We start from the raw sequence: 18,531 nt of genomic DNA on the forward strand, positions 1-18,531 counted from the left end.
GATAGGCCTTGTACAAAAAAGTCTCAGTATTGTAAGGCGTTCATTCTTTTCATATTGATTATGATCATATGCAACTATAGTCAAAACCCTAAAAAAATCAGTTGTTTTTGTAGATACTAAATTTGTTCTAAGATTCACTTAGAAATTCAAAGGTCCAAGAATAGACTTAAAAAAAAAAATCAAACAAGGCAGCGTGAAGAGGACTTTTTTTTTTAATGTTTATTTATTTTTGAGAGAGAGAGACAGAGCATGAACGGGGGAGGGTCAGAGAGAGAGGGAGACACAGAATCCGAAGCAGGCTCCAGGCTCTGAGCAGTCAGCACAGAGCCCAACGCTGGGCTCAAACCCATAAACTGAGAGATCATGACCTGAACTGAAGTTGGACACTCAACCAACTGAGCCACCCAGGCGCCCCAGCAGATTTCCTTTTTTAAAAGAGTATAGGATTGCCTTGCAGACTCAGTCAGAAGAGCATGTGACTCTTAATCTTGAGGCCATGAGTTCAAGCCCTAAGTTGGATGTAGAGATTAGTTAAAAAAAAAAAAAAAACAAAACAAATAAAAAAAGCATACAAGTTTTTTAAAGTTTTTTTTTTTTTAAATAGAGATGGGATATACAGATTTATTTAATTTAATGTTTTATATCCATATGGAAAATAACTTCCAGGTATATAATAACTTTTTAAAAGTCCAGTATGGGATAATGAGCATCATATTATATTATCATTGGATTTTATAGGTGAAACAATTTTATGACTGGTCATCAGACTTATAGTTTACTTTCTTGTGTGGATCAAGAACTTCTCTGTGATCTCAAATCTCATCCCTTATAATAATTAGAAGTAAATACATGCTTATCCTTAGAATCCTGAAACAGATACATAAATTCTCAGAGTTCTAAGCTTCATAAGGTATTTCTAAGAAACCAGAGGGAGCTGACTTGCATCGACTCAGGTCTTAATAAGAAATGAGAATGTGGGCTAAATGGGTTGGTAGGATTTGTTATTATTTTTTAAAATGTGAAAACTGGTAAGTCATAGTGACAAGGCCTCCTTGGCCTTGGAAAGTCTGGAAAGTCTGCTCATCTGCAAACACGTTTAAAGAAGTAAGGCACAGTAATTATGGCATTCTTGATCCAAGTATTGCCTTTTGTTTCCTTTTTAGATTACAGTGTATCTGCAAACTCCAAATTAGTTATTGTCACAGCAGGTGCGCGGCAGCAGGAGGGAGAAAGTCGCCTTGCCCTGGTCCAACGTAATGTGAACATTATGAAATCGATCATTCCTACCATAGTCCATCATAGTCCTGACTGTAAGATGCTTATTGTTTCAAATCCAGGTAAGTCTTTTATCCTCCCTTTAACTGAATCAAGATGATCTTTCCATAGCATTTTTAAAAAGCAACTTAATTGATGTAACATTTATATACAATAAACTGCACCCATTCAAAGTATATAATACAATAAGTTTTTTTCTAGCTCTACTGAGATACAATTGACCTCTCATGAAGATAAAAAGCTTCTGCACAGCAAAGGAAACAACCAACAAAACTAAAAGGCAACCAACGGAATGGGAAAAGATATTTGTAAATGACATATCAGACAAAGGGCTAGTATCCAAAATCTATAAAGAGCTCACCAAACTCCACACCTAAAAAACAAATAATCCAGTGAAGAAATGGGCAGAAAACATGAACAGACCCTTCTCTAAAGAAGACATCCAGGTGGCCAACAGGCACATGAAAAGATGCTCAACGTCGCTCCTCATCAGGGAAATACAAATCAAAACCGCACTCAGATATCACCTCACGCCAGTCAGAGTGGCCAAAATGAACAAATCAGGAGACTCTAGATGCTGGAGAGGATGTGAAGAAACGGGAACCCTCTTGCACTGTTGGTGGGAATGCAAATTGGTGCAGCCGCTCTGGAAAGCAGTGTGGAGGTTCCTCAGAAAATTAAAAATAGACCTACCCTATGACCCAGCAATAGCACTGCTAGGAATTTATCCAAGGGATACAGGAGTACTGATGCATAGGGGCACTTGTACCCCAATGTTTATAGCAGCACTCTCAACAATAGCCAAATGATGGAAAGAGCCTAAATGTCCATCAACTGATGAATGGATAAAGAAATTGTGGTTTATATACACAATGGAGTACTACGTGGCAATGAGAAAGAATGAAATATGGCCTTTTGTAGCAACGTGGATGGAACTGGAGAGTGTGATGCTAAGTGAAATAAGCCATACAGAGAAAGACAGATACCATATGGTTTCCCTCTTATGTGGATCCTAAGAAACTTAACAGAAACCCATGGGGGAAGGGAAGGAAAAAAAAAAAAAAGAGGTTAGAGTGGGAGAGAGCCAAAACATAAGAGACTGTTAAAAAACAGAACAAACTGAGGGTTGAAGGAGGGTGGGAGGGAGGGGAGGGTGGGTGATGGGTATTGAGGAGGGCACCTTTTGGGATGAGCACTGGGTGTTGTATGGAAACCAATTTGACAATAAATTTCAAAAAAAAAATAATAAAGCTACTGAAAAAAAAGAGATACAATTGACCTATAATGTGTAAGTTTAAGGTATATATACTATGATGATTTGATATACTTGTATATTGCAAAATGACTGCCACAGTAGTGTTAGTTAATACTTCCATTACCTCACATAATTAGCATTTCCTTTTTATGGGGAAAACATTTAAGATCTGCTGTCTTAATGTTTTTTTGTTTGTTTTTGTTTTTTTGTTTTTTTGTTTTTTTGTTTTTTTTTTTGAGAGAGAGAGACAGAGACAGTGATAGCGGGGTAGGGGCAGGTAGAAAGAGAGAATCCTAAGCAGGCTCCACGCTGTGAGTGCAGAGCCAGATGCAGGGCTCGAACTCATGAACTGTGAGATCATGATCTGAGCTGAAACCAAGAGTCAGATGCTTAACTGACTGAGCCACCCAGGCACCCCTACTGTCTTAGCAATTTTTAAGTATATAATACCATATCGTTAACTATAGTCACCATGCTATATAGTAGATCTCAGAATTTATTCATTTAATAACTGAAAGTTTGTATCCTTTGACTGACATTTCTCCATTTCTCTCCCTCCCCCAGTCCCTGGCAACCACCTCTTTGTTTTTGAGTTTGGCTTTTTTAATTCCACATGTGACATCATACAGTATTTGTCTTTCTCTGTCAGACTTATTTCGCTTAGTATAATGCCCTTAAGATTCATCCATGCTATCACAAATGGCAGGATTTCCTTCCTTCTTGTAGCTGAATATTAAATTGTGTATATATTGTATATAAATTGTATATATAAATTGTGTGTGTGTGTGTGTGTGTGTGTGTGTGTATCTCACATCTTTTTTTCCCCTGGTGCTGTGTCTTTTAATCCCATGACTTATTCATTTCATAACTGGAAGACTGTATCTCTTTCTCCTCTTCACCCATTTTGTCCAATCCCCCATATCACTCCCCTTTTGCAAACATCAGTTTATTCTCTGTATTTATAGGTCTGATTCTGCTTTTTGTTTGTTTATTCTTTTTTTTTTTGGATTCCACTTATGAGTGGAATCATATGGTATTTGTCTTTCAGTCTGATTTATTTCACTTAACATAATACCTTCTAGGTCCATCCATGTTTTCTCAAATAGCACAATCTCATTCTTTATAGCTGTATAATATTCCATTATATGCCGTCTTTTCCTTATCCATTTGTCTATTGGTGGACATTTACCTGGCTTCCATATCTTGGCTATTGCTGCAATAAATATAGGGGTGCGTTTCTTTTCAAATAAGTGTTTTCACTTTCTTTGGATAAATACCCAATAGCAGAACTATTGGACCATATGGTGTTTCTGTCTTTAAATTTTTGAAGAAATGGGTCATACCAACTTATATTCCCACCAACAGCACATGGGGCTCTTCTCTCTCCACATTCTTGCCAACACTTGTTGTTCTTGTGTTTTTGATTTTAGCCATTCTAACAGGTGTGATATGATATCTCATTGTGCTTTTGATTTGCATTTCCCTGGTGATAAGTGATGATGAGCATCTTTTCATGTATCTGTTAGCCATCTGAATATCTTCTTTGGAAAAATATCTGCTCATGTCTTCTGCCCATTTTCTAATTGGATAATTCATTTTTTGGGTGTTGAGTTTTATATATTTTGGATACAAACCCTTTATCAGATACATCATTTACAAATATCTCCACCCATTCAGAGGCTGCCTTTTAGTTTTGTTGATTGTTTTCTTCACTATGCAGAAGCTTTGTATTTTGATGTAGTCTCAATAGTTTATTTTTGATTTGGTTTCCCTTACCTTAGGAGACATATCTAGAAAGAAGTTGCTATAGCTGATGTTAAAGCGGTCACTGCCTGTGCTCTCTTCTTGAATTTTAATGGTTTCCAGCCTCATATTTAGGACTTAAATCCATTTTGAGTTTATTTATGTGTATGGTGTAAGAAAGTGGTCCAGTTTCATTCTTTTGCATGTAGCTGTCTCGTTTTCCCAGCACCATTTGTTGAAGAGACAGTCTTTTTCCCATTGGATATTCTTTCTAGCTTTGTCAAAGATGAATTGACCGTATAGTTTTGGGTATATTTCTGGGTTTTCTATTCTGTTCCATTGATCTATGTATCTATTTTTGTGCTAGTACCATACCGTTTTGATCACTACAGCTTTGTAATATAACTTGAAGTCCAGAATTATGATGTCTCCAGCTTTGCTTTTCCTTTTCAGGGATGCTTTGGCTATTCAGGATCTTTTGTGGTTCCATACAAATTTTACTACTGTTTGTTCTAACTCTGTGAAAAATGATCTTGGTATTTTGACAGGGATTGCATTAAATGTGTAGATTGCTTTGGGGAGCATAGACATTTTAACAATATTTTTTCTTCCAATCTATGAGCAATGAATATCTTTCCACTTCTTTGTATCATATTCAGTTTCTTCCATCAGTGTTTTGAGTAGGGGCCTTTCATCTCTTTGGTTAGGTCTATTCCTAGGTATCTTATTGTTTTTGATGCAAGTGTAAAGTGCAAGGATTGATTCCTTAGTTTATCTTTCTGCTGCTTCATTATTGGTATATAGAAATGTAGCAGATTTCTGTATGTTGATTGTGTATCCTGTAACTTTACTGAATTCATTTATCTGTTCTAGCAGTTTTTTGTTTTGTTGTTGTTGTTGTTGTTGCTGTTGGTGGTGGTGGTGGTGGTGGTGTGTGTGTGTGTGTGTGTATTCTTTGGGGTTTTCCACGTATAGTATCATGTTATGTGCAAATAGTGAAAGTTTCTCTTTTTCCTTGCTGATTTGGATGCCTTTTATTTCCTTTTGTTGTCTGATTACTGTGGCTAGGACTTCCAGTACCATGTTGAATAAAAGTGGTGAGTGGACATCCTTGTCTTGTTCCTGACCATAGAGGAAAAGCTCCCAGTTTTTCCCCTTTGAGGATTATATTAGCTGCGTGTTTTTCTTATATGGCCTTTGTTATGTTGAGATATGTTCCCTCTAAGGCTACTTGGTTGAGGGGTTTTATCATGAATGGGTGTTGTACTTTGTCAAATGCTTTTTCTGAATCTGCTGAAGTGATCATGTGGTTCTTATCCTTTCTTTTATTAATGTGATGTATCATTTTGATTAATTTGCAAATATTGAACCACCCTTGCAACCCAGGAATAAATCTCACTTGATCGTGGTGAATTATGTTTTTAATGTATTGTTGGATTTGGTTTGCTAGTATTTTATTGAGAACTTTTGCTTCTATGTTCATCAGGGATATTGGCCTGTAGTTCTCTTTTTAAGCGATGTTTTTATCTGGTTTTGGTATTAGGGTAATACTGGCCTCATAGGATGAATTTGGATGTTTTCCTTCCTTTTCTGTTTTTTGGAATAGTTTGAGGAGAATGGATATTAACTTTTCTCTAAATGTTGGTAGAATTTGCCTGTGAAGCCATCTGGTCACAGACTTTTGTTTGTTGGGGGGGTTTTGTAGCTTAAGCTGAAGTTTGCAGTCTCTTTCTGACCCACAGATCCAGACCAGCTTTCTGCCTGTGCTCACTAGCTGTTTGACAATGCTCACTCTTGTCAGTGAGAGTGCATACAGGGAACCAGCCACAGTGTGGGGGCCTGTGGGGTGAGTGTGTGGAATGCTAGGGTTGCCTGTGGGTTAAATAGGGGAGTCCACTAGCAAGGCATCCCCAGTGGCCCGGGGGCAGTCTTCCTGATAGAGTCTACAACACATTTAGTAGGATCTATGTCCTATAATGCCCCTATGAGAGTCCTGTCTGCCACTCTTAGCCTTTTCTCATTCCTCAGTCGTACAGCTCATGACTCAATACTCTGGATGGGGTGAGAGAGAGATGGGCTTCTTTGGCAGCAGTCTGCCTAGCTAGTGAAGGTAGATGCTTACTCACACATTCTGACTTTCATCTGTGGGAGAAATCATGGACTAAGATCTCTTTTAGCAGTGAGCTCTTCTACCTCAGGGGAGGAGTGAGGCAAGTAAAGTCAAACTGTTTCTCTTACCCTCTCCAATACATCCAAACTCATATTATTTTGCCCCAGTGGTGTGCCGGGACTTCTCAGCTAGAACCCTGAACTTCCACAAAGGCTCTCCTGTAGGTGGGTGGATTGTCTAAGACATTATTTTCCAGGAGCTCCTGAACTTGAGCAGAGTGGGGCTAGAGCTGGCTCATGGGCCATTGCAGGGTCCACAGCTGGGACTGAGGCCCCTTTGCCTATTACATGCCTGACAGGCACGTCTCCTTCTGGGTTCTTTGGTGCATGATGCTGGATCACACAGCTCCAACAAAGGCACTTTTGTCCATGCGTGGATGCCAGATTGTCATTTTGAGGGCTGGGTGGTGAGTGAGGTATGTCTTATTTGGCTGTATTGCTGACATCATTCCACAGTGAATATTGATAGATGTAATCACTCATGAAACCACCACCATAATCAAGGTAAGTACATTTCCATTACCTCCAAAGCTTTTCTCGTGCCCCTTTGCAGTCCATCCTTTATTCCACCTCTGGCCCCGTTTTCTGGAATCTCATATAATGGAATCATACCAAATGTAGCCTTTTTTTTTTTTTTGTCTGTTTTCTCTCACCCAGCATGATTATTTTGGGATTCATCCATGTAGCTTGGTATTGGTGTTCTGTTCTTTTTTTTTTTTTCTTTTTTTTACTGCTGGAAAGTGGTTTTTTTTTTAAAATAATTTTAAATCCTTTTTTGTTTATCCATTCCTATCCATTTATCCGTTGGTAGATATTTAGGTTATTTCCAGTTTTTAGGTATTATGAATAAAGCTGCTGGAAACACTTGTAAACAAGAATTTTCATGGGTGTATGTCATCATTTCTCTCGGTAAATACATGGGAGTAAAATAAATGGCTTATATGGTAGGTAGCTTAACTCTGTTGAAGCTGCCAAACGGTTTTCCAAAGTGGTTTTCCCAGTTTACATTCCCGTAAGCACTCTAAGAGTGTTCTACGTGCTCCACATCCTTGCCGACATTTTGTATTGTCAGTCTCCTCAATTTTAGTCATTCCAATAGCATTATGGTTTTTGTAAGTTTATTTACTTATTTCTGAGAGAGAGAGAGAGAGAGAGAGAGAGAGAGAGAGAGAGAGAGAGCGCTTGCACAAATGGGGAAGGGGCAAAGAGAGAGGGGGAGAGAGAATTCCAAGCAAGTTCTGTGCTGTCAGCACAGAGCCCGACGCAGGGCTGAATCTCATGAACCGTGAGATCATGACCTGAGCCACAATCAAGAGTGGGGCTTAACTGACTGAACCACCCAGGCACTCCAGAGAGTTTTTTTTTTTTTAATCGTGAATGGGTGTTGAATTTTGTCAAATGCTTTTTTTCTGCATCAGTTGACCCTTTTATCACTGTGTAATGTCTTTCTTTGTCTCTAGTAATAATTTTTGAGGTAAAGTCTATTTTTTATCATGGCAAAATACATATAACATAAATGTTACAATTTTAACCATTTTAAAGTGTGTAATTCAGTGGCATTAAGTACATTAAGTAAATTTTATTTTGTGCAACCACTACCACTGTCTAATGCTCAAGCTTCTTTATCACCCTAAATGGAAACTTTGTGCCCTTAAATAGTCACTTCTCATTCCTTCCTCTCTCCATTCCTGGCAACCACTAATTTGCTTTCTGTATCTATAGTTTTGCCTCTTTTGGATATTTAATATAAATGGGATCATCCAGTGTGTCCTTTTGTAAAAGTATTGCTTCTTTAATTTAATAATGTTTTCAAGGTTCATCCATATTGTGGTATGCATCAATACTTTTTATGACTGAAAATATTCCACTGTGTAATATATCACATTCCATTTATCCATTTATCAGCTGATGGACATTTGAATTGTTTTTACCTTTTGGCTATTGTGAATAGTGATGTTAGGAATATTCATGTACAATTTTTGTTTGAACACCTGCATATATCTCTAGGAGTAGAAACACTGGGTCATATGGGGGTGCCTGGGTAGCTTAGTTGGTTGAGCTTCTGCCCCTTGATTTTGGCTGGGGTCATGATCTCACAGTTGTGGGATTGAGCCCCCCATTGGCTCCCATGCCGGTCATGGAGCCTGCTTAAGATTTTCTGTCTCCTTCTCCCTCTTGCGTACATGTGCTCTCTCTCTTTCTCTCTCTCTCTCTCTCTCTCTGAAAAGAAGAAATCAATCAATCAATCAATCAATCAATCCTGGGTCTTATGATAATTCTATGATTAATTAGTAACTGCCAAGCTTTTTTCTTGGTAGCTGTACTATTTTATATTCCCATCAGCAGTGTGTAAATGTTCCCATTGTCCATATCCCCACCAGCACTTGTTATTTTCTTTTTTTACTGCTTATTTATTTTTGAGAGAGAGAGCATGAGCAGGGGAGAGGCAGAGAAAGAGGGGGACAGAGGATCTGAAGCTGGCTCTGTGCTGATGGCAGTGAGCTGGATCTCATAAACCATGAGATCATGACCTGAGCTGAAGTTGGACGCTCAATCAACTGAGCTACCCAGGCACCCCAGTACTTGTTATTTTCTACATTTTTTATTTTAGCTATTTGAGTGGATGTGAAGTGGTATCTCATTGTGGTTTTGATTTGCATTTCCCTAGTGCCTAATGATGTTGAGCATCTTTCCTTTTTTTTTTTTTTTTTTTTTTGTATTTATTTATTTTTGAGAGATCACAGCAGGGGGAGGGGTAGAGAGAAGGGGACAGAGGATCTGCAGCAGGGTCTGTGCTGACAGGCTGACAGCAGTGAGCCCAATGCAGGGCTCAAACCCATGAACCACAAGATCATGACCTGAGCTGAAGTTGGATGCTCAACTGACTGAGCCATCCAGGTGCCCCTTGAGCATCTTTTCAATGCTTGTTGGCCATTTGTATATTTTCTTGGAGAAACATCTATTCAAGTTCTTTCCTCATTTTTAAATTGGGTTGTTTGCCTTTTGGTTGAGGAGTAATACAAGTTCTTTATATATCTGGCTATAGGACTCTTATCAGATCTGTGATTTAAATGTATTCTTCCATTCCATGGATTGTCTTTTTGCTTTCTTGATAGTGTACTTTGTACATAAAAATATTTAATTTTGGTGAAGGCCAATCTATCTTTTTCTCTTTTTGTTACTTATGCTTTTGGTGTCATACCTAAGAAATCATTGCCAAATTCAAGGTCATGAAGATTTACCCCTATATTTCTAGCTCTTATATTTAGATCTTTGAGCCGTCTGGAACTAACTTTGTACATGATGTGAGGTAAGAGTCAAATTTCATTCTTTTGCATGTGGATATCCTCTTGTCTCAACTGCATTTTTAAAAAATATTCTTCTTTCCCCATTGAATGGTTTTAGCACCTTTGTCTAAAACTCATTGACCATATATGAGTGGGTTTTCTGGACTGTCACTTGTGTTCCATTGATTGATATGTCTCTTCTTATGCCAATATCATAGTGTTTTGATTACTGTAGCTCTGTAGTTAAGTTTTGAAGTCAGAATGTGAGTTCCTCAGCTGTGTTATTCTTTTTCATAATTGTTTTCACTATTTGGGGCCCTATGTAATTTCGTATGCATTTTAGGATTTTTGTTTTCATTTCCACAAAAAAGATCATTGGAATTTTGATAGGGCTGAGCTGTCAGTGTAGAGCCCAATGCGGGGCTTGAATTCATGAGCTGTGAGGTCATGACCTGAGCTGAAGTCGGATGCTTAACCAACCGAGCCACCCAGGTACCCCTAGAAATACAAGTGATTTTTGAGTGTTGTCTTGTATCCTGCAACTTTATTGAATTCATTTATCAGCTCTAATAGTTTGTGAGTGTGTGTGTGTCTGTGGATTCTTTAGGATTTTCTATATATAAGATCATGTCATCTGCAAATAGAAATAGTTTTACTTCTTCCTTTCCAATTTGGTTTTTATTTCTTTTTCTTGCCTGATTGCAAGTGGTTCACTTTAGATTTAATGACACAGTAAGTTGAAAGTAAAAGGATGGAAAAAATATTTCATATACACAGGAATCAAAAGAGAGCTGGAGTGGCTATACTGATACCAGAGAAATTAGACTTTCACACAAAAATTGTTACTAGAGACAGAAGGATATTATATAATGATTAGAGCGGTAATAAATGCAGAAAAATATATCACAAAATTCAACACCCAATCATGATTTAAAAAAAGAATCAGTAAAGTATGAGTAGGAGGAAATTTCTTCAACTTGAAAAAACCACAGCTAGCATCATACTCAATAGTGAAAGAGTGAAATATTTCTAAGATTAAGAATAAGACAAGATGCCTGGTTTCACTACTTGTATTCAACATTGTGCTGGAAGTTCTAGCCATAATAATTAACGAAGATTTACCAGACAAATACTTCATTTTTGTTTAAGTTTATTTATTCTGAGAGAGAGGGAGAAAGAGAGAGAGAGAGAGAGAGAGAGAGCGCGCGCGAGCGCAGGGGAGGGGAGGGGCAGAGAGAGAAAGGGAGAGAGAGAATCCCAAGCAGGCTCTGCACTGTTAGCACAGAGCCCAATGCGGGGCTCCATCCAACAAACCATGAGATCATGACCTGAGCCGAAACCAAGAGTTGGACACATAACTGACTGAGCCATCCAGGCATCCCAGTGGACAAATACTTTAAACCAACCATTTTAAATATATTTACAGCTAAACCAAGCCATGTCTAAAGACCTAAAGGACATATGAGGCTGAAGTCTCACCAAATAAGAAATATTAATAAATAGAAATTATAAAAAGGAAATAAAATAGAAATTCTGAAGTTGAAAAGTTAACTGAAATGAAAATTCACTAGATGGCCCAACAATAGATGGAGAAGGCAGAAGAAAGAACCAGTGGGTTTGAAGATAGGTTAGTTGTTTAAAGTCTGGGGTACTTTAGGAACAGTTTCTGTTGATTGCTTCTTTTCCTTTGTATTGTCTATACTTATTTGTTTCATTTGATGCCTCATAATTTTTATTGAAAACTAGACATTGGTTTAGTTGAAACCATCAATTGAAAACAAACTGATGGTTACCAGACAGGAGGCGGGTTGGGGGAATCAGTTAAATATGTGATGGGGATTAAGGAGGGCACTTGTGATGAGCACCAGGTGATGTATGCAGTTATTGAATCTTTATATTGTACACCTGAAACTAATATAACACTGTATGCTAACTGGAATTAAAATAAAAACTTAAAAAGGCAAAAAATTATTTTTTTTAACATTTATTTATTTTTGAGAGAGCAAGATAGAGTGTGAGTGGGGGAGGGGCAGAGAAAGAGGGGGACACAGAATCTGAAGCAGGCTCCAAGCTCTGAGCTGTCAGCACAGAGCCCGACATGGGGCTTGAACTCATGGGCCACGAGATCATGACCTGAGCCAAAGTCGGATGCTTAACCGACTGAGCCGCCCAGGTGCCCCAACCCAAAAGCCAAAAAAATTATAGTAATATAATATAATATATATTATTATATAATAATATAATATATAATAATATATATTATATATTATAATATAATAATTATAAACTGCAAATCAAATTCTCCCCTTTCAGAGTTTGTTTTTGTTGATGCTTGATGTAGTAGTTTGTTTCATGACTTTTATGAATTAATTTTGTAAGGTCTATATTCCTTGTTGTACATGGCCACAGTAGTCGTAGGCCACATACATTCGTTTGGTGGTCAGCTGATGTTCGAACAGAACTTTCCTTAAAGTTCTTGTCATGAACATGCTATGAAGGCACACGTGGGTTGTGTCTTTCCACAATGTCAGCTTTATTCAGTCATAAAGCAGGGTTAATGTAATTATAAAGCAGGTTCAGGATTCCAGACTTGATGACATTCACATGTTTAACTTGGCTTCTTGTATGTCACACAAAGCAGAGCACAAGTCACACAACAGACAAGATAGAATAGGGGTAGGAGGATAACAAACCAAATGGGAAGTCAGTCTGTGGGTGCACAGTTGAGATAAGGCCTTGGTCCAGTCCAGGTCAGCAGTTGGAGTTTAATGTTTATTATGTTCAAGCAGCAAAGGATGTCTGTTCTGTTCAAAGATCAATCAGGCACAACCTTTGGTGGCAGCTCCCTTTTTGAAGTGATCAGACATAGAGGGGTCAGTGTCTAAGGAGTCTGACAGTTTGCTGCAAAAATCCTCACCTTTAAAAATGATTTAATCACTCTTGGGCCTTTGCATATCTCCTGTTTCTGCTGGTTATCAGTTCTGAGTGCGTCATCAGCTGGTGCTGGTCTCTGTGATATCTGGTCTTGGCTGCACTGCCCATCACTGCTTGACACGAGTGATTCCATCTTGCTCTCTGCAGTTTTGAAACCAAAAAATATCTCCCAGTCCTTGCTAGAGGGCTCTGTGTGCATGTTAGGGCATGCCCTCAACACTAAGCCTGGCAGTTTACAACTGTGGCTTAACCTTCACTTCCTGTTTGCACAAAGCCTCAAAGACAGATGGGGCTAAAGCTTAGGATCTTCTCACATTTTTTCTGAGTATGTTCACATCTGCATATGACCCTGGTCATGCATGTGGCCTTATTCTGGGTAGGAGATGCTGATAGATTAGATGAGGCTGGTGAAGGAAAGAAGAAATTTAAGTGTAGTTAAGGAGGTAAAATTAATTGATTTTTTTTTTTATTTTTTTTTCAACGTTTATTTATTTTTGGGACAGAGAGAGACAGAGCATGAACGGGGGGAGGGGCAGAGAGAGAGGGAGACACAGAATCGGAAACAGGCTCCAGGCTCTGAGCCATCAGCCCAGAGCCTGACGCGAGGCTCAAACTCACGGACCGCGAGATCGTGACCTGGCTGAAGTCGGACGCTTAACCGACTGCGCCACCCAGGCGCCCCTAATTGACTGATTATTAAACACAGACAGGTACATGGTTTATCTCAAAAGAGAGATTTTTTTTTTAAATTATGATTGTGAGTAATTTAACCTTTTAAAAATCTGTATGGGAGATAATCCTTCCTAATTTCTTTGTTGACTTGCTTTACTTTGAACTCTGTAATGAATCTGTATTTGATTTTATGACCATTTACTTATTCAGAAAAGCAAATTGTAGAACGAAGTTACTATTAATTTTTTTCTAACAAATTGTTCCTTCTAGTGGACATTTTGACATATGTGGTCTGGAAGCTAAGTGGCTTACCTGCAACTCGTGTAATTGGAAGTGGTTGTAATCTAGACTCTGCCCGTTTCCGTTACCTAATTGGGGAGAAGTTGGGTGTTCATCCCACAAGCTGCCATGGTTGGATTATTGGAGAACATGGTGATTCTAGTGGTAAGTATAAACCTATTACCATTATGTAATTACACTTCTTATCTGCAATAATACGTATTTTCTTTAAAGTCTATTTTTTTTCTGATATTAATCTAGCTACACAACTTTCAGTTGCTTGGTATTTCCCTGGTGTATTTTTCTATTCCTCTACTTTGTCTTCTGTTCATGGATTTAGCTACCTCTCATAAAACAATGCATGTAACATATAATTCATATACTGTAAAATTCACCCATTTAAAGTGTATAATTCACCGGATTTTAATATATTCACAGAGTTGTGCACCCATTACCACAGTATAATTACAGGACATTTTCATCGCCCGAAAAAGAAACTCCCATTCTTGTACTCACCCCCATTCCAGCCCTAGACTACTTTCCAGCCCTAGACTACTCACCCCCATTCCAGCCCAATCTACTTTCTGATTCCATAGATTTGTTTACTTCATATTTTTCATTAAGTAAAATTGTATAATACATGGTTTAAACTATTACTTAGGCCACACCAGCCTTTCTCTTTTCTCAACTTAAACATTTAATTTCCGCTGCACAGTTAGAACTATTTCTTAACAGTGTTCTCTAATTGTGTCATATGTGCAAGTCTTTCCATAATACCAATAAACCCATTTTATAGGAACTAGGGACCATTTATTCACTCATTCAATTGTTCGTTAATTCAAAAAATTTAATGAAACTTTCTATTTTATTTATACTTTAAGGGTCATAATATAATAATACTTTTTTTTATCATGATGAAATTTATTGTACACTTTAAAACATTTTTTCACCTAAGTATACATAACATATGCAGAAAAAATGTGCAGAATATAAATTTATATCTCAATGGATAGTCAAATAGTGAACACATCTGTGTAATCACCACTCAGGAAAATGCACCAGAAGATATGTTCATGACCTCTCTCAATTACTCTGCTCCTTTTTCCGAAGCTAAACTTCTCATACCATTGTGTTTTACTTTATTTTTTTTTTTCAACGTTTTTTTAAATTTATTTTTGGGACAGAGAGAGACAGAGCATGAACGGGGGAGGGGCAGAGAGAGAGGGAGACACAGAATCGGAAACAGGCTCCAGGCTCCGAGCCATCAGCCCAGAGCCTGATGCGGGGCTCGAACTCACGGACCGCAAGATCGTGACCTGGCTGAAGTCGGACGCTTAACCGACTGCGCCACGCAGGAGCCCCCCATTGTGTTTTACTTTAAAAAATAAACACTTTTGATTTGATTTGGACAAATATTTATTTCGCCAGTGCCTTAATTTAACTCTGTTTGCTTGCATAATTTTCTTAACTCATTTCTTCCTCCTCAAAGTCATTAAAATAATATTCCCAGGTGTGTTTTAATATCTCACATGTAATATTCCATGATTTTGTTTTTATAAGGTAGTATATTCTGTTTAGTATTGATTTGAATATATTTATTATTCTATTTCGTGAGATTTTCTTTTGTTTCTGCTTTCTATTAGATCAATTAAACTTTCTTTAATTTCCTCTACTGCTTTGGATTATACACTCACTTTGTAAGTGGTTACCTATATTAATTTTTACCATTCATACTTGACCTCAAAATAGTGTGTTTTTTCTTCTTTGGAATAATACACAGACCTTAGAAAGTATTAAGTTTGATTAGACTTGTTCTGTCACATAAGTAATATACTTTATCCTTGAACAACACGGGGATTAGGGTTGCCAATTCCCACACAGTTGAAAATCTGCATATAGCTTTCGACTCCCCCAAAACTTAATTACTAATAGCCTACTGTTGACTGGAAGCCTTACTGATAAAACAGTCAGTTGAAACAGAGTATAATTGCTGTTTTCTTTACAATAACACCCAACTTAAAAATATTTATTTTGGGGATTTCTGGGTTACTTCGTTTGTCTGCAAGTTTTTTCACATTGTTGCGTATTTACAAAACATTTTCCAATACATTTTTTGGAAACAACCCATGTATAAGTGGACCCACACAGTTCAGACCTGTTGTTCAGTGGTCAACTGTATTAACTGCTTTCTGGGTTTCATTCTGTTTTCATATCCCAAACTAGTTGTTATTATTTAAGTAGTTAATAGTTGTCTGTATTAATGTGTATGTTTGCCAATTGTATTGTTTATCTTTATTTTCTGTATCTAACTCCTTTTCTGGATTTAATTCTTTCTTCCTGAAGTATATCCTGCTAGTTTTGTTTATGCAGAAGTGTTTTAGTTTCACCCCATTCTTGAATGACAGTTTAACTGATATGAGATTCTAGGTTGACGGTTATTCCCTGTCAGCTCTTTGTTACTATTGAGTAGTATTAATTTGTTGCTCTTTTCTCTCTAGTTGCTTAGGATATTTTATATTTCCTTATCAATCCTTTTCTTTGTGGATTCTGTATTTGCATCTTGCTTTAAAATGCCTTCTATACCACACAAATATAAAATAATTCTACATATCTTCCTAACACTTTAAAAAATATAAATTTTTTAAATATAAAAAATATAAATTTTTTAAAATTAAAAAATATATTTTTATAATTTTGTTTGTTTATATTTCTTTATTTTGTCCACTTAAACTTATTTTTATACTATGTGTAAGGTAGTTACCTAACTTTAAAATGTAAACCCATTGAACTCAAACAACTGATACAGTACGAGGAAGAAGAATTTATTCTGAGATCTATTTCTTTTAGTGCCCTTATGGAGTGGGGTGAATGTTGCTGGTGTTGCCCTGAAGACTCTAGACCCTAAATTAGGAACTGATTCAGACAAGGACCAATGGAAAAATATCCATAAACAAGTTATTGAAAGGTAACGGTACTCATTCAGTGTCTCAGTGCCTTAATAATCAGTTTTAAGAGTAAGATTCACACACAAAAAGTCTATGGTTGATCTTTGCTTTTTGTGAGATAAAGAATTCTAACTTTTTGGAAATTCCCAAATTTAGACTTATATTCTGCATAGCTTTCTTTGGGGATTATTTTTCAAAAGGAAAATCTGTTTATCATTTTATAAGAACTCATTTGTGTTTGAGGGTAATATATCACAGTGATTTTGATCATGGACTTTGAACCAAGGTGCTCAGGCTTGAAACCTGGCTTCACCATTTATTAGTGGTGTGATATTGAGAACGTATTTAAAATATTAAAAGCTCAGTTCCCTCATCTTTTTTTTTCTATTGAAGTTTCAGTAGCATACAATGTTATATTAGTTTCAGGTATACAACATGCTGATATTGACTGACATTTCTATGTATTACTTAGTGCTCCCACAGTAGATATAGTCACCATCTGTCATCATACATTATTATAATATTATTGGCTATATTCTCTATGCTGTACTTTTCATCTTCATCACTTATTTATTTTATAACTGGGAGTTTATATCTATTAATAACTTTTATTTATTTCACCCTTCCCTCTACCCACCTCTTCGCTGGCAACTACCAGTTTGTTCTCTGTACTTAAGAGTCTGTTTTTTGTTTGTTTGTAAGTTTTGTTATTTATATTCCACCTATAAGTGAAATTGTATGGTATCACTATTTCTGTCTTATTTCACTTAGCAGTGCCCTTTAAGTTTATCGATGTTATTGCAAATGGTACGATTTCATTCTTTTTATGGCTAAGTAATATTCCACTGTGGTGTAATATTTCACCACATCTTTATCCATTTATCTATCAATGGGCATTTGGGTGGCTTCCATATTTTGGCTATTGTAAATAATGTTGCACATCATTTTCTTCATATTTAAAATGGGGATAATAGGAGAACCTACCTTAGAAAATTATTATGAAGAGTAAATGAGTTAGTAGAGTAAAATGGTTAGAACAGTACTTAGAAATTATTAAGTGTTTATCAAATGATTTGATGAAAAAAAAACATGAAACTGATCAGATGATCAGAAGTTAGCTAATTTTACTTGTAAGTGAAGTGTCTGACTCTATATACATCAGCTTTAATAGCATACATGATTCTTCCTCATGCTTTAGCCAAGTTACATGTTAGTAGAACTTCTAGAACTTAGAAATCACTTTTAAGTTAATGTCTAGCATATAATTATGTTAATACTACAGTATCATTTCCTACCCTTTTCAACACAAGTGTCCTTACCCATATGCCATGTATTTCTAGATATAGGGGCCAGTAAGGGCCAGTTCCCAGCAAATTCAGGAATCAATCTGATACAGAGGCAGAACCACAACCCATGCCCTAAGGAATATGTTTTAGCCAATACTGGTTTCCAAGTGTCATGGAGCAGCCCATCTACTTCTTACAGGGATGTTACAGTGTTAGTCTTTGTCTACCAAATTCCTAATCATCGTACCCCAGGGAATGTTCAATTTGGAACACTGTTGCTATAAGGGAATAATGATTAAGACCACCTTTTCCACTGAAGTCTTGCGTGATTTAAAAACCAAATACTGCAACATATTACAGATCAGTACTTATTCCAGTTAGTCCTCTGAATAATGCAGTGTCCAAATGAAATTATTTGCCCCTTGGTCATTTAGCAAAGGATCTATAATTATAAAGAATCCTGAGATACTGCTAGTATTTATCAAAAAACAACTCACCACTTTTATGTCATAGCCTCTAATTTTCTAGTGCCTAACCGATTGTAGGGTAATGACATCATGATTTAATAGGATGTCCTTCCAGGTTTCCAATAGAGCAATTAGTTTTTGTCTTAATATAATAGCTTAAAACTGCTTGTTCTATATGCTCACTTTACCTACTTCTTTTTATGCCAGCAGTTTTATTTT

At 36.9% G+C, this 18,531-nt stretch overlaps 1 protein-coding gene across 2 annotated transcripts in view; it reads left to right on the plus strand.

Annotated features, from left to right (window-relative positions):
* LDHC (lactate dehydrogenase C) overlaps nucleotides 1–18,531 on the plus strand; it is a 44,098-nt gene that overhangs the window by 17,199 nt on the left and 8,368 nt on the right. For both annotated transcript variants that reach the window (XM_011286740.4, XM_011286741.4), the window contains exons 4-6: nucleotides 1,164–1,337; nucleotides 13,606–13,779; nucleotides 16,462–16,579. In XM_011286740.4, coding sequence (XP_011285042.1) covers nucleotides 1,164–1,337; nucleotides 13,606–13,779; nucleotides 16,462–16,579 — 466 coding nt within the window. The remainder of the gene's footprint in view (nucleotides 1–1,163; nucleotides 1,338–13,605; nucleotides 13,780–16,461; nucleotides 16,580–18,531) is intronic.

Source organism: Felis catus, chromosome D1 (assembly GCF_018350175.1).
Source record: "Felis catus isolate Fca126 chromosome D1, F.catus_Fca126_mat1.0, whole genome shotgun sequence".
In the NCBI taxonomy this organism is placed as follows: domain Eukaryota; kingdom Metazoa; phylum Chordata; class Mammalia; order Carnivora; family Felidae; genus Felis; species Felis catus.